General features: G+C 40.7%; 1 protein-coding gene across 3 annotated transcripts in view; it reads right to left on the reverse strand.

Moving 5' to 3' along the window:
• Positions 1–16,417, reverse strand: part of ctif (CBP80/20-dependent translation initiation factor) — a 62,236-nt gene that overhangs the window by 14,836 nt on the left and 30,983 nt on the right. For 2 of the 3 annotated variants that reach the window (XM_082541197.1, XM_082541196.1), the window contains exons 8-10: positions 10,095–10,171; positions 5,329–5,409; positions 1,723–2,296 (exon numbers count right to left, since the gene is read on the reverse strand). In XM_082541197.1, the coding sequence (XP_082397323.1) occupies positions 1,723–2,296; positions 5,329–5,409; positions 10,095–10,171 (732 nt within the window). The remainder of the gene's footprint in view (positions 1–1,722; positions 2,297–5,328; positions 5,410–10,094; positions 10,172–16,417) is intronic. The other variant, XM_082541198.1, reaches the window with a different exon arrangement.

The raw sequence follows: 16,417 nt of genomic DNA on the forward strand, positions 1-16,417 counted from the left end.
AGACACTTCTTGTACTGGGTTGACTGACTTGGTCAGTGGAAAAAGGGTCAGCAGTTAAGTTCAGTGACGTACACGGGCCACAGCTTTCAACATTTTCTTCTTTATAAGCTGTCATATGATGATTTTTTTTTTTTTTTTTTTGCTGAAACATTCCTCTTCTATCATGCAATGTCCTTGACACTCCCACAGAAATTGTCACAGAAACTCTAATTTACATTCATAACCACTCAAGATTTTTCACATAGAGCACTATCTGGGGTGTCATTTTAAGTGGATAGCCACCCTGGCTCCGATTATTGCTATGTTGGCTCAGTAGACATAGAGTGAGCCAAGGCAGGTATGACTGATACTGTATTTCCAGTTTTCCTATATCCTTTTCCAATAACGTTCTGGTTCAAAGGCAAGTTTATAACTATGTTTATAATTAAGCTGATTAGAAAAATAGAGATAAATCACAGGTATATCCATTTTTCTTACATTGAGCCTTTGTACCTATTAACTGTATCATTAACTGTATTGTTACACATTGTTTTCCATTGTTAACTGTCAATGCCACTGGGAAAAAAAGTGTAGGAGTATGAGTGAAAGGAGGGAAAAGAACAAAGCAGGCAGTGGGTTCGTTATCATTTAAAAGGTGGTGACTCATGGCACAATTATAATGTGTTTCCCTTGCTCAGCTACCATTCTAACAAAGCAGGGAAAGGGTTGCAGAGATGCACCTCCTAAACTGGTGACCAGAAATAGGACGGGCCCACCTGCCCCATCCCTCTCGCCACAGAGGAATCCTGGCAGAAACTGATGCGAGGAGGCCAGCATGAGCAGCAAGGTGGCCGTTTCATTTCACTCGATTTCAGGTGGCTCGAGTATTGGGGAAAAAAAAAAGTAAAAAATTGAGTCTGATCTAGCGGGAGGCCCTGCTGCTGCTCGTATTAGATGAATAAATTCACCTTCCACCTGTTCCCTGCTCATCTCGCCGTGTGCACGCAGAGTTGTAGCAAAATATATGTGATTTAAAATCGTCTGCAATCAGACTACTGCCAAGCAACAGATTGTGTAGCCCTGCTGAAAGCGTGTGACTTGTAACCCAGTCAAGGTTTTGCAAAATGTTGCGAATACACCAGGTTTTGTCACCAGTTAGGAAAAAACGTTATTGCAAACAACGATGATGCAAACATTAGATGTATTTCTCGGTGCATCCCATCAACCAAAAGTTCCCTTCTAGACTGGTTTCACTGATTCACTGGCATCACAGAGGGTATATTTACTAATTCCTGCCTTGCTGCATCTTGGGAAGTCCCGTGTTGTCAAATCAATGGTCTCCTGGTGGTAATGAATTAGCTGTAAGGAGAAAAAAAAGGGGGGGTAGGGGGGCAGCTACAGTTGGCCAACTCCTCAGTTTGGGGCACAGTGGAAAACATCAAAAACTGTTAAGCTAATGCTGGTTTAGTTCCTTCACCTCCTTAGTGAGAACATGTGCTCCCCTCCCTGCCAGTCTGGGTGTGTGTTTCAACCTGAATGCTGTAAAAATGAACAGACAAGCAAGGCAGGGAGGAAAGTGTTTCTCCATGTGTGTACATAATGACAGTGCACCCATGTTTTTGAACTTAATTAAGGTAATCATGAGAGCAAATGGTGTCGTGTGACTGTGTTTGTGTGTGTATATACACATCGGTTCTTGTTGCTTTAATACTGACTGACAGTCACTAAGCAGCTTTTCAGTACCTTGTCCTTTAGTCTCCTCCTCAGCCTCTCCTTTGACGACTGCAGAAGGCAGATTTTGGGCTGCTCCGACTGGCCCTCGCTTGCCTTTCCACTTTGCGGTGTGTTGGGAAATTCCTTGTAAGCCGTCAGATCGGCGAAAGCGGTCGTGTTTGCCGTCGAGTCAGATTTGGGTGACTCACTGAGACTCTTGCTGCTGCAGTCTAGAAGAGGTCTCATGTGCTCGTCACCCAGTTTTACATTCTCAGTCTCTTTGTCTTTGGTTGTTCTTGGGGGTACTCCTTTATCACCGGTAGTGTTTGTCTGTCCATGCCCCTGACCTTTCTGATTGTTGTGCCAACGCCGGTTCTGGCTGTATCCGTGATGTAAGGGCCCTCCTTGGCGCTGCCCATGTCCTCCTTGATATTGGCGTGGGGGTCGACCGGCACAAGTGTTTCTGTTATCTCCCTGTTCTGCTGAACTCTGCTGTTGCTGGTTTGGGGACTGCTGCTGGTTTTGATCCCTCTGCTGCTGCGGTGACTGAGGCTGGTTCTTCCCTCCTCCGCCACCTCCGCCGCCGTGAGGCCGCTGCTGTTTCCTGAAATGAGGGCAAGTTTTAGGTGCAGTGTAATGAAATGGCAGCCGCCTTATATCTTAAACGGCTCTGTGACACTGTGACGCACCTTCTCACAAAGATCAAACATTATTCTTGTGAGAACCTCTACACAAAAGCACTAACCCACCACTACTGAACTACATCTAGAAAATCAAAAGCCCAGTGCCTGCTTACATGTGGACGCACAGTGTGTCTGTGTTTTCCTGTCCTGCATTGCTGTGTCCTTTTGCTGCACTGGCTCTGGGCTTGACAAGCCGCTGACATATGGTCCAAGGGATTACCGGTAGTCACCCTGGCACTGAGAAGGCAACCTATTATTTGCCTCAGCCAGTGAACTAGCTCAAAGGGTAGCAGCAGCTAGCAAGCATTTGTTTAGATATACCTAACTGTATCCATGTAGGCAATTTAATGTTAATTTTTGACTGATGTGATCTGTAAATGAAGGAAATGAAATCAGTATGTTTAGCATATTGGTGTAGGTGGTTACAAACTTTACTTGCAAATGAACAGTAGCTAGTTGCCAAATATTATAAATTAGCATCTATACGGTTGTTTAACTATTGTACATGAACCCAGTAAAACGTATACAATGAAACGTCATGGTGGAGGGGTGGGGCGGCTGTAGCTCAGGAGGTACAGCGGGTCATCTACTAATCAGAAAGTCGGTGGTTTGATCCCTGGCTGCTCCCGTCTGCACGTCAAATATCCTTTGGCAACAGACTAAAACCAAGCTGCACTCAGATGTATCCTTTGGAGTATGAATGTTAGATAGAAAGCACTAGCGTTTAAAAAAACAAAACAAAAAAAGGATAAAAATTATGCTCGTGTGAATGAGGCAAGTTGTATAAAGCACTAAGAGTGTTCAGTTACAGTATAAAAGTGCTGCATAAGGACAATTTAAATAATAGCTTAAATCTGGAACGTCAAACTCATTTTGCGTACATGGTGGGTCACACCACTCACCTGTCTGTCCATGTATAGACGATTAACTACACATTGAATTGCTCAGATATTTCATGATATTATTTATTTATATTTAGTTTTTCTACACTTCTGTAGTTGAAAGAAATCTATCAGCGTGACTCTTTGGGCTTAAAATGTAGTTAATAAATGTGCAAAGTTACAGAACAGAAAGTTTTTGTTAATTCACAGAAAATGTCCTTTTTTAACTTTGAAACCATTGTTTTTTTTAAAAAAAAGCAATAAACCCCAGAAATATTTCTCTCACTGAATTTTTTTTAATCTATTACTTAAATACTTAAGTCGTATAAATGGCTGTGGAGGAGGTCTGTCAGCAGCAAACTCTGTAAAACCTACGAAGTTAAATGTCTAAAATTGACACCGTCCTTCTAATTTTTCAGAACCATCCAGTGGGCCAGATTGGAGTCTCTGTTGGGCCAATTCTGGCCCCCGGGCCGTGTTTGACACCCCTGACTTAAATGGTTCAATTAACTGGTAGTGGCACGCTGATAGGCATAGCCTGTTAAGTTACTAAATAAATTACAAAGCACAACAGACTTTATGTTGGATTTAAGGCTTAGTTGTCCAACATTTGCTGGATCAAGGTTGTCCTGTGAGGATCGGCTTTCTCTGTTTTAAAGCAATGTAAACTGAAATATTCATGGTTTGGGGCGAGAGTTTTGCGCATGATATTTAAGGAATTTTTTTCTACAAATAATTGATTCCATCAGTAATAAAAAAAACAATTAGCTTTTTTTCCTGTCTGGCAGCTCTCTCGGTAAAGGAGTGTTTGTGTGAACGTATTTATCGTTTTTGTGCGTGTGTTCATGTGGTTTATGTCTCGCCCGGCCTCCCTCCTCCACTCTCTGGGAGGTTGGAAGACAGTTCATCTTGTGAGTCACCTCTGCCAAAGAGCCTACCTTCATCACTTCATAAATATTCCGTCTCAGCCTGATCTGCGTTGGCCTGATGTGTTTGTAATCGCACTGCTAATTGAAGCGGTTCCCTCTGTAAAGAACGACAGCGCCTCTTTCACAGGAATGATTTTCTTTTGCATCAAAAAATTACCCTGTAACTTTTCCTGTATTTAAAAAAAATATATTTATTTTTTTAACCAGTGCTTTATTTTAATCACTAAATTATCTGGCTTATGGTCATTGTGAGCGACCAATTTAACAGTCCCCGCTTTGGTGTCCAAGTTATTTTTTACATTTTTGATTAGGCTGAGCTGTAAACAGATGGTCCTGCAGTTCTATTTTTGAGAGAGTTTACACCTGAGGGGTATTTACTGTAGGTTTAAGACTAAAGAATCAGATGCCTTACGGATTAGGACTTCAGTGCTAATGATGATGTTTAATTTGCTAAGCTGCTCACTGCAAGACAAGAGAGCTGAGGAATATGACACGTCTGTCTTTGACACACACACACACACACACACACACACACACACACACACACACACACACACACACACACACACACATACTCTGATTTGATTCATTAGATATTTACAGTAGCTGTTAGTTCAGGCTCAACACTAATCCATTCTGATCTACTGGTGTTGGTGATGAGGGGTGAAAGTGAGAATGAAATAAAATGTAAATCATATTTAATGACTGTGAGCTCTGCGGTAGAGAGAGCGTTGCTCAGATTGACCGCCCATCAGTCATATTAATGCCAAAGAGATGTTTGCATTAGGGATGGGGCCACTGATGAAATTTCATCTCGCACTGTCTTGTTACTTGGAAACAGACCTGACTCTGGCGTGACCGAGCTTCTAATGAAATGAGAAATTACTTCTTTTTTTTGTCTGAGGATGATGAGTTTGGTAATATGAAGGTATTAACCGGTTTAAATTAGTGTTTGATGTTGCCTGGCGGGCTCCACCTCCTCATTATATGGAGCCATTTGTGTGTTTGATTGAAGGGGGGGGGGGGGTGAGTACCACACCATTATCTGACCTCTGGGTGTCTTGAGTAGAATCAATCAAATGCACTTTCCACCGTTTTGTACTCAGGTCTTGTTCTGAGCATCTTTCTTATGTTGTCACTAACCTGGCGCAGACTTGACGCTTTCCCCCTGGGCCAGTAGGCAGAAGTACGGTTAACTGGTCTCGGGTGAACTGATCAAATGTTCTACAGACAAGAGAGATGGGGATGCCACAGTGCAGGTGATTGGAAGGATGGATGAAGAGTTGAGTACAGTGGCAGCAGTTTGTAGAAAACAGCAGGGGGGATTTAATGGAGAGCGTAAAAGGAGGAAACGGAAGGTTTTAAGAGAAGGAAAAGCAAAGCGGCAAAGAGGGAAACAAACAAAAACTACAGGTTGATAATGGTCATAAAATCAACAGGCACAAAACTACAGAAAGAATGCTAAGGTAACTAAAAAGGTGAAATTAATGGCCAGACATGATCATTGGAGGAGGCAGGATGCTGATGATCAATCACGACTGTTGCCGTGCACGGTTATGTGGATGGAGAATTCATGGAACCACCGGCTGACCCAGACTGGACAATTGATCGGCCCAGGGGAAAGACGCCCGGAGGCCAGACGAGTCAATAACGGGGCCAAAGCTTCATAAAGAACACAACACGCTGGCCTAATGGACTGTGGGGAGATGGGTTTCGACTGCTTGACTGAATATTTGCATTGCTAAGTCTTGAGATTTAAAAGTCCAAAGCATATTGAGCGTGTGTGCATACATGCATGCAGAGCTTTTATTGATTACACTCAGTAAAGCAGGCGTTTCATGGTGGGTGCAGAAGAAGCAGCAGACCTCTTTCAGATGTCTGTCACACACCATTTTCTGTATAATGCATTCTATGTTGATGATTTTTTTTAAAAAATAATTTTGCAGTTTCCATCACTCTAAATTTGAGAATCACTCACATTAAATAATTTTGACTATTTAGTTAACAAAACAAAAGGAAAACCCTCAAAATATTGGCTATGGTTAATAGGAGGGTTATCAATTATTCAGTATGGCTCATTTACCTGATGTTGGCTTAAAATGACATGTCATATACACTCACAGGTCACTTTATTATTTAAAACTTGCTAGTATTGGGTGTAACCCCTTTTGCATTTTCCCTTAATTCTTTATGACACAGATTCAATAAGTTGCTGGAAACATTCCTCAGAGACTTTGGCTCATATTGGCATGACGGCATCACACAGTTGCTGGAGTCTGTGCATGCCATCTGAGTGCAGTGAACTCATTGTCATTTTCAGGAAACCAGTTTGAGATGATTTCATGTGATTGGCTGATTAGATATTTGCGTCGAGCGTGTGGCCGGTGAGTGTGTGCATACACGCGATAAAACAGGTGCTATAAATAATCGCAGTCGTTTTGTAATGACAGCTCTTCAAAGACATCGCCAAGTGCCACACAATGCATTTACTTCACAGGCTTAATGAGTCACTGAGCGGGGATAAGCCCTGATATGAAATCGTGAGTTCAGCAGGGCACATAAGGCTCGTACTAGAACGGAGATGTATAAAAACGGAACCAGGCCTACTTTCATCTTCATAAATCTAACAGAAAGTGTGCATTTCTGGTTTTCTCTTTTTGTATTTTTTTGTTGGTGCACAATTTCATGCCTCTGGCCCCAGATGTTTACTCATATTTGAGAGCATAAAAATCATAAAGATAGCGGAACTGTTAGTCATTGCGGTGACATTTAGTCCCACACAAACTGTTTTTAAATCGTTTCAACTCTCAGTTCAACAGCTCCAATGACACTTAACAGGTTTCAGCTATGATGTGTTGTAAATGGGATGTTTATCATCCTCGATTAGTGTTTGTTGTTTGTTTAGTCATGAGTACAGTTAAAGTGATGCTGTGGAGAAAGTGCACTTCTTCCAACAAAGACAAAATTAAGTCAATATGTGTAAAAAGCTTCTTGTTAATTAATAGAATGGGGTTTTTTTTAAAGAAAGACTTTAAGGTATGATGAAGAAAGGATCTGCTATGCTCTTTCTTTGCCCCCTTTTTCTGTTTTGAAGCAGAAAGCGGTAAGCAGCACATTCCAGTAAATCACAACTAATTTCAGCCCTGCTTGACGTGCCTACTAAAGTAGAAACACATGCACTACCTCCCCTTTCTTTTCCTTCCTGCCACAGCCAGCCTACACTTTTCCTTTACTCAATCTCTCAGTCCCACTCTGTTTCTCTTTCTTGAGCTTTGTTCAGCGCAGCCTGCATGCCTCGGACAAATAGTCAAATGATCAATAGTTATTTCCATATTTCAACATCTTCTGCTTTTAGCACGTTTGCTCATGTTTTTTTTCTCCTTCTCCTACCTCAGCTGTGTTGAGACATTAGACAAAATAAATCACTAAATACAACGTTTGCATTTACAGTGACTGCTGGTGTTTAGTTGCACAATTACAGGAAAAGATTAGCATGTTTTACAAAGAAACAAATGTGGTAAATGCATTTGATGAGCAGACATGTTAAGCTTTATAAAGACCTTTCACTTTGTTAACTGGCTTTGCTTACTAACCACATGTCGGTAGAAAGGCTTTTAGCTTTGTAATAGGTAGCTCTGTTGGCATGACCCAATCATATCACTTTTTTTTTCATTCTCCTGACCCTCTACATATAAAATCTGCACCTACTTTTAGCCATTCCACTTTAACTCTACTCCACACTCTTCTTCTCTCAACTCCCAGCTTTTCTTTTTCATTAATAATTGTATTGTTTAAAAAAAATAATAATTTGCTTTCATGTTTGGCTTGTGAGAACAATCACGGCTTTTTCCTTTTTGCTCCCTGCTTTTCCAGATCTACTGATCCCCATTTCATGTCCGCCCAGCTTTTTATCCTCTGCCTCATCCCTCATTTGACATGTTTCATCCTTAGCTTCATTTTGCTTTCTGTGTGATGCTTCTTTTTAGTGTAAAGCAGTTGTTTACTGAGGACCAGGGGGAAAATATGGAGTTAAACTACAGTGAATTAAGATGATTTATGAGGGGCGAAAGAAACCATAGTTTATCATTCATTTTTAATCAACTTCCGAAGAAGGTCAGGCCAAAAAAGATTTACAGACAGTTTAGTTCCCAGTAACACAACCGGGTCAGCAACCCTCGGTCACTAGGGGAAAGACCCCTGACAACGATAGGTCGTTAGGGAAAAATGTGTCTGGTTGGTGAGTAGTATGCAGAGGTTGCCAGCTGTCACTAGGTAAAATTGATAGCAAAGAGGCATAAGTGCTGCCCTCAAAAGCTCTTTGTGATTGCTTTGGTTATTAGCAGATTCCCGTAATCACCTGTAATCTGCATGGAAGATGTTGACTTGTCTGCAAACGCCCCCCACTTACTCAGCTAGTGGTGGGGAAACTGTGAAAAGGGGAGTGTACTTCTTTCCCTATCAACTAGATGTTTCCAGAGGGCTGCCTCTAGGCCTGTGTGACTGTGATGCCTTAGGGTGGTAGCTAGCATCACTGGCATCAGACCCATAGTAGCATGATAGGATCGATACTTTGTATGGAAAGTGAAAATCACAGTGGTTTAGTGGTCACAAAAATGTGTTCAGAATTGAAGGTAATTCATCTCATACAGTATGATACCCTGGTCTCCCTTACACAAGCTGCCTTTGCAGGTTAAAAATATCAGTATTGGTAATACTGGCCATGTATTGATAATGGTATTGGATCAATACCAAAATTTGATTGCACAGCACTAGTGGTAGCCTGGTGGCACCTTTGACAGCATGCACTCATCACTGAAAGAAATTTATGGTTTGAAAATGTGAATACACTTCCAGAGTCCACCATCAACAAGTCATTCAGCAGAAACCTGTTTGCCAAGTAATTCATTGTGGTTAAATGTAAATGAATGTAAATTTAACAGAAGGTTGTGACAAGGTTTTCTTGTCAAGATCCCTCTTCGCGTTTAATGTTATTCCTTTTCAGTTGGATTCAGGCGCAGATGGCTGAATGCAAATGTTGGCGGCAGATTCAAATTTATGAGACGAGAGTTGTGTAAATTCCTGACAATTGTGCATAAACCAGACACAGGCCAGCAGTTTCTCTATGTAAAACTTCCCCTAACATGTAAGCTGTAAGACTGCCTGGGAGCAGAGTGCACGAGAAAACAGGATGGTCTTGTGTTAATATTTCCCATTTAAAAACAAATAGACCAAAACCCAAGCAAACTGATGTTGGTCCATATTTTTGTTCTTTTCTTTCTGCCAAGCCTTCGCTGCTGCGGCCATCAAACATAAATACAAAAGCTCTGGACAAAAGTAATTATCCTCTGAGCTTAAAAACAAGGATAAAAGTGCTTTTTTTCCATTTGAATTAGAGACAATTTCCTCTTTTTAAACCACAAATACAATCACAATATTTTCTCTTCGCTGGTCGCTTAGCAACTGAAGAACAGTTTTCCAGTGACATCAGGGCAGAGAGTGAGAGAGAGAGCGATTTTTTTTTTCTTTTCTTCTTTTAAGGACCTGGTTTCAATGAAGTCAGACTTGGGTGAAATTGGATTTCATTGTATACAATTAAAGTAGATGTGCCAGTGTGAAACCTAGTTTGGACTTGAGATTACTTGAACATTGTAGGCACAAAAACGAGTGACTAAAAAGCTGGCACTTTTTTATTATAGAGACCTAATCAACTTGAAAATGGAGGAGAAACTTGTCTCCTCCGTGCATTTTCTTTATTCCCCATCTGCAGTGGAGTGCGGAACCTGCATTACTGTCTCAACTTTTCTTTGGATGGGGAGAGATGTCAGGGCTATGGGCCTGACTGCACTGACACCAACACAGAAAAATGTTTCCTCTTACTGAGGTAGGTGTGTGTGTGTGTGTAGGCTTACCGTCGGTCGTTCCTCCTGCGTCGGAAGAGCTTTTTGGTGTGTGCAATCTCAGCCTCGTTAGGAAGGGGTGGGAAGACCTGTAACAAGACAAATCACAGAGTAAGAGTAAGCATCGCTGCTTTCAAAACTAGCATAAAGAATATACACATGACTTCAACAATAATCCATTAAAACACACTTGAGTTGCTAGTATGTGCACAAATGTCTACAGCTACAGTTAGAACTGTCCTTGATGATGATTTTGATTTTAAGAGAGTGAAGAGTGTTGAACATCTTGTTCCTTTCCACAGGATGACTAAAGTACTGCTACAAGAATTCTCACAGTAATAGTTGACCAACAATTTTTATTCAGGCTTGTGTGACTGCTGGAACTTTTTCCACAGTACTTGTAAGTCATGGAGGAAGTCCCCCCCCCACGTTTGTGCTTGTGATACTTCTGAAATGAGGAAGTATCGAAGTTCATAGAAACCTGTTTTCAGGATCTTTTTCAAACTGTCCTTCAAGGTACATACTCACTAGCACATGATAAGACACAAGCATATTTTTTTCACAAGACCAGCGCCCATTTTTAAAAATCTCAGTACCGCATCAGCTGTGCAAACAACTTCTGGTTTTAAAATTGAACAAAATTGGGGGGAAATGGACCGGGAGTGGAGCCTATATGTGCTGGAGGAAATACACTGAAAATTTCATTCATGAAATGAAGCTCGCAATTTTCTCTCAGCCTGATACTTGAAGTATTCACAGAGATGGTGATGTAGGAAGAAAATAAAGAAACAGGATTAGAAGAAAGAAAAAGACCACACTCATGCTGTGTGTGAAAAGCTAGGCTGTGAGTCTGTGCCACAAAAAGCATTTCAGGTAGGCAGCTCCGCACTGTAAAATGGCAGCTCTCTTACCCTTGGAAGGGCCATAGCCATGGGACTTAAAGGCCTCTTAGCATCTGTTGGTTCATCAGCAGCCAATCTAAATTTAGGGTTGGGTTTTGTTTTAGCCACATGCTAAATAGGGACTATTTTAGAAACTAGAATATGCTACATTTCAAATGAAGTGTCACATTTTGGCATAAATATTTTTCTGTTAAAAGCTTTTCTATTTAGGTGTTACAAATAGGAGAACATCCATCGATCTTGTCACAGATGGCTAACACAGACAACCATTCACGCTCACATTTACACCTACAGCCAATCACCAGTTAACCTTGTTTGCATGTTTTTGGACTGTGGGAGGAAGCTGAAATACACTGAGAGAACCCACACAGGCACAGGGAGAACATGCAAACTGCACTCAGAAAGGCACCAGTCCACCATTTGATTCAAACCCACTTACTGTGAGGCCACAATGCTTATCACTGTACAACTGTGCTGCCCCAAGAAGAAGAATAAAAAGAAAAAATATCCTAATATCCTGTTGGACATTAAGAGTATATAACATACACACTCTATTGGCGATATCTTCTATCCTGTCATTGCTGCTGTTGTTCCTTTGCCAACCACCAGCTCGCCCCAACCGGCTGTGGTGTATTACTGCCCTTCCCCGAGCCTGGTTCTGTTGACGATTTCTTCCTGTTAAAATGGGTTTTTTCCTTCCCACTGTCGCCACTGGTGCTTGCTCATTAGAGGAGGTCTGATTGTTGAGGTTTTCTCTCTAGTGCTGTATGGTCTTTACCTTATAATGCAAAGAGTCCTGATGAGACCGTTGTTATAATTTGGTGCTATATGAGTAACCTAAAACTGAACTGAATAGCTGTTGCATCACTGTAGAGTTCTCATTGGCCATGCAAATAAAAACAGAAAAAAAAAATCCCTTTAAGGCATAAGCCATCTCTCTTCGGAGCTCCCTGCTGGGCAGTGATCCTCAGGGAGTTCCTGGAACTGTTTGATCCACCTATAGTATGTAGAATTGTCCTTGAAGATCTCTTTGATCGGCTGCTTCAAACAAGGATTTCAAACATCCTTTTCATTTCCAAAGGATGACTGAACTATTACCACAGTAATAGCTGAGTGAGAGTTATTGATTGCGATTAGTTTTTCGCAGGCATGACTTTGACAAACTGTACAGTAATAGGATGGCTATGGCGAAAATCCACTGCCTCATGTCATTCACTGCAAACAGACACACTCAGTAATTTACTCAATAATGACCAGTACATTGTGTGTGTGTGTGTGTGTGTGTGTGTGTGTGTGTGTGTGTGTGTGTGTGTGTGTGTGTGTGTGTGTGTGTGTGTGTGTTATGCACTCTGGAATCATTAGAAGTTGAGCACCAGCAATCATCATACAAATGTATTAAAAAGAAGCCAAGTGTCTAAAACTGCATAAAAATGGATAAGAGAGAGACAAAAGCTATTATAAGCCTCTTTTTTTATTGTACCAATAACTGAACTCAAATATGTTCTGTTTAAAATGTGATAGGAAAGAGGAAAGCAGGACATCCTCACTTTTGTGCAGGTGAAAACAGCAGAGATATGAAAACAAACAATAATTCATTGAGGGACGAGGAACAGTTATTAATGTTCTTTAGTTTAAATCAAGACTTAACACTTCCCAGGGTTTTAATAAATAGCACAAGGTGCCCTGCATTGGAAGCGACAAAGTATAATCAAACAAATAAGAAACATGAGTATGTTTTTACAGTTAGTTCTAACATGGATATTTCCAATGCACACTGTGTTGGATGTCTTACTTACACAGTTCACTTCTTGTGAAAAGGACATAAGACTGTCTGCCATCCATTAAACATCAGCCCTGTCAGTCAAACATCATCATTATGCGCTGTTACCATGGTTACAGGCAGGACTAGCACATGCAGTGTGCAATAAGAGTGAGTGCAGGAGGCTTGGTACTCCTGGTTTCAGGTCTCCCACCCTCATTTTCAAGTACATTGTGTGACACACACACACACACACACACACACACACACACACACACACACACTTTCGAATTTCTGTGTCCCAGGTGTTGTATGTTTTTTTTCCTTACAGGTGCAGCAGTTGGCGACACGTTGTGTATTTCTATTTGTACTCTATCCTGTCCTGCCTTAGACATTGACATAATGTATACCACATATAATATAATAACTTTAAATACAATGACCAGAAATGAAGAAATAGTCAGATAAACCCTGAACAAGAGGAGCCTAATCAGAATTTATAGAGCTGAACCTGGCTCGTTTGGCACAACAGTGCATTCAGATCATAATTCTGATTGCAAAAGCTACCAGACAGGACAGGATTTTAAAAAAAGGTGCATGAGGCAGAGTGCTGTGCAGTCTTTGGTCGATGCTGTATAATACTGTATCATCATTTTCTTCTTCTACATAAAAGAATGACAAAAAATACGGTCGATATTAAATCTCAAAGATTTTTTTGTCTCATGACTTGATAATATCGACCGTATAATGACAATAATGCCTTTTGATAATGATCACATGAGCACTTTTAATATTTTGTTCCCATTTTTTTTAGTTTACCTTGACATGAAACAGGACTCTTAGACTTTTTAATTCAATGCAAAATAACTAAAATATCAGTACATTTCTGCCGTTATTTTAATGTTAGGAATACATTTAACGAATCATCCATTTACACAATAGATCATAAACAGCCTGAGACGTCGAGAAGTTAGATCAATTTAAGAATTGGTCTCAATTGTTGTTGTTGTTGTTGTTTTTTTTTAATTCAGTCTGCTGTCATTATAATGACATGCACCAGCATGGCTCCTTGGCTTGCTTTGGTAAGACTGCCGTAAAACTGATAATGACTCATACCTGCGGTTTGGATGAATTTAAATGTTCAGACAACCACGTGTGACATGATGCATTCTTAACAACTTCTAACACAATACGTTCTAGTGCACAAAACAAAAAAAAAACATCCTCCCCTGTAGTTTTTTTTTGGCACACTGCGAAGTGATCCAGTCAGTGCACTAGACTGGATACCCTGGCAAGCCAATTCTGGTTGGTATATGTATGACCACTCTGGTTTAGAAGTAACACGAGAGAGAACTTTTTAGAGCTCCAAGCTTTGGTTTCCATATATTACAGAAGAGTGAGATAAAGTGAAAAGAAAACTGTGTTACAAAAAATGTTTGTCAGCGGTTCTTTAGTCCTGTAATGACTTATGCCAGCCTTTCATAAACTTCCTCCAAGGACTGTGAGTACACACAGAGTACAGAACATACCTGTACAGCATCGCACTGCAAACTCAGACATCATCTAAAAACACTCAGAAGAAAAACTGAAGAGCCCAAAATTATTATAGTTGAATTCTGATGGAAATCTGAGATGCAAAGAGTCTGGAAATGTAAATAAACACATGCTTTTAGCCTCTAACAAACTAACCCATATTATAGACTCTGCCTTTGTTCCCTCATAATTTAACTCTTCTTACCACTGGAATGATCTGAGAGGGAGGAAAACGGAGAAACTGTTGCATGTTTAGCTACTGTAGTTCTCCTCTAGGATATCATTAGCTATAATTCTGCCCTCAAATGGTAACCAGATGACAGTGAGTGCACGCGCGCACACACACACCCCACCACCACCACATATTTCTTAAACTCTCTACTTGCTGCATTTCCTATTGCTAGTTAGATCTCATTAGAAAGCGCTATTAATAGAAAAATAGAAAAAAATGTGAGTAGTTTCTATCAGATAAGAGAGGCGTGATCGAGAGACAGGAAACGAGAAATGTAGAATTGCCTCTCAAGCAGCTGCATGTGTGAATATGCTATCTGCAGGTAGCAGCCAGTTTAAGGCAGATCAAAGTGAGGACCCATACTGTCCTGGTCCCCAGCCAGAAGACCTCTCACCTCGAGGCAGGCCGTGCTAGCCCTGTGGACGTGACAAGGATGGAGGGGAGGGACTGCCTGCGCAAGAGCTGATAGAAAATGAGACTGATTTTTATCTGTGGATCTGATCACATCTGTATGTTTTTTAAAACAAATGTAGCTCTTCAAAGATTACGATACACTGGTGGAGATGAATGACGAGCTGTGCTACAAAAAATGACGAAAGAAGGATTAACCCCTTTCATCACCACTGTCAATAGTCTTTTATTCAGACTCTTAATTTTATCGTCCATTGAACAATTAGGGCTAATAATGAGGATTCAGACTCATGACAGCTAAATTTGAGGAATATTTTTAATTTGGATTTTATATGCTTGAAGTAGTCGGCAATAAAGGGGCTGGCAGTGATGAGGGCTCGAGTCCTGCTAATGTGAAGGCAGAGCTTCCTTTTAAAACATTCATCACTTGTTTTAACCGAAGCCTTAACAAGCCAGAGCTGGCACAACACACGCATTTTAATAGCTAACAATGATCGTTCCTGCAGTCTTCAGTTTTAGACTTCAGTTGTGGATATGCATGTGTAGTACGCAGCCTTATTTTGTAGAAAAGTAAACAGCATGGTGATGTAAACCATCAAACTCAAGTTTTTCCAAGTTTAAAACAACATCGAGTCTCAGATGTCAAACAGCGTGCCAACAGCTGAAATATAAATCAGCTTGAATTTTACAGGCCTGACTGTGGTGTCTCTTTTATGCGTGTATTGTGTTTTGTGGTTGGGTGTTGCGCGTCCGCCTTCAGGGGAAGTCTGGTCCTGTAGCATGCCAAGGACATTCACAGGTTAGCACATAAATCACAGTAAATAATTCACTCTGGAGTTGGGTTGTGAACTCTTTGTCATCATTAGCATCTTGGAATTTTCTTTAGACACAGGCTGACATGGTTACAGGACTGCCTAAAACAACCACGCAGATTCCTTCAGACTGTTACCTTCAGGTGTTCATCTGCACCAGGAGCAGTCTGAAACATGAGCAGCACCTCTGCCACGCATTTGTTCTGACTTTGGCACACAGTAGTCATTAATTATAGTTAGTGGATAGTGCTTGTTTTTTTTCCATCCAGCTCAATTATAAATTGAAAAAAAAAAGGAAAACCTGTTTAGAAACCTATTTTGTTTAGGTACCAGTGAAACATGGGATGCTATTATAGCTCTCATGTCCTGCATCATTCCCCCTTGCTAATACTTTCCTGTCGACATTCCTGTCAATGTTAGTAATAGAGGTAAAAAAAAGAAAAAAAGATCAACCTATCTAAAATTGAACTACACATACTGAAGTTTTGATGTTAGCATTTTAGCTGCCACCATATTATTTTGTCATTTTGGAGCCAGAAGCTGCCATATTTGGATGAAAGTGTGGAGTGTTATTAGCTATTAGCTAGTTATTAGCTAATGGTAGCAAGCTAGCAAAGTTTAAAGTCAAAGCTCGCAGATGTCCAGATAATTAGTGCTTAATAACACGCTAAACAACTACTAGCATT

This window comes from Aulonocara stuartgranti (assembly GCF_965226115.1).
Source record: "Aulonocara stuartgranti genome assembly, chromosome: 7".
NCBI classification, from domain to species: domain Eukaryota; kingdom Metazoa; phylum Chordata; class Actinopteri; order Cichliformes; family Cichlidae; genus Aulonocara; species Aulonocara stuartgranti.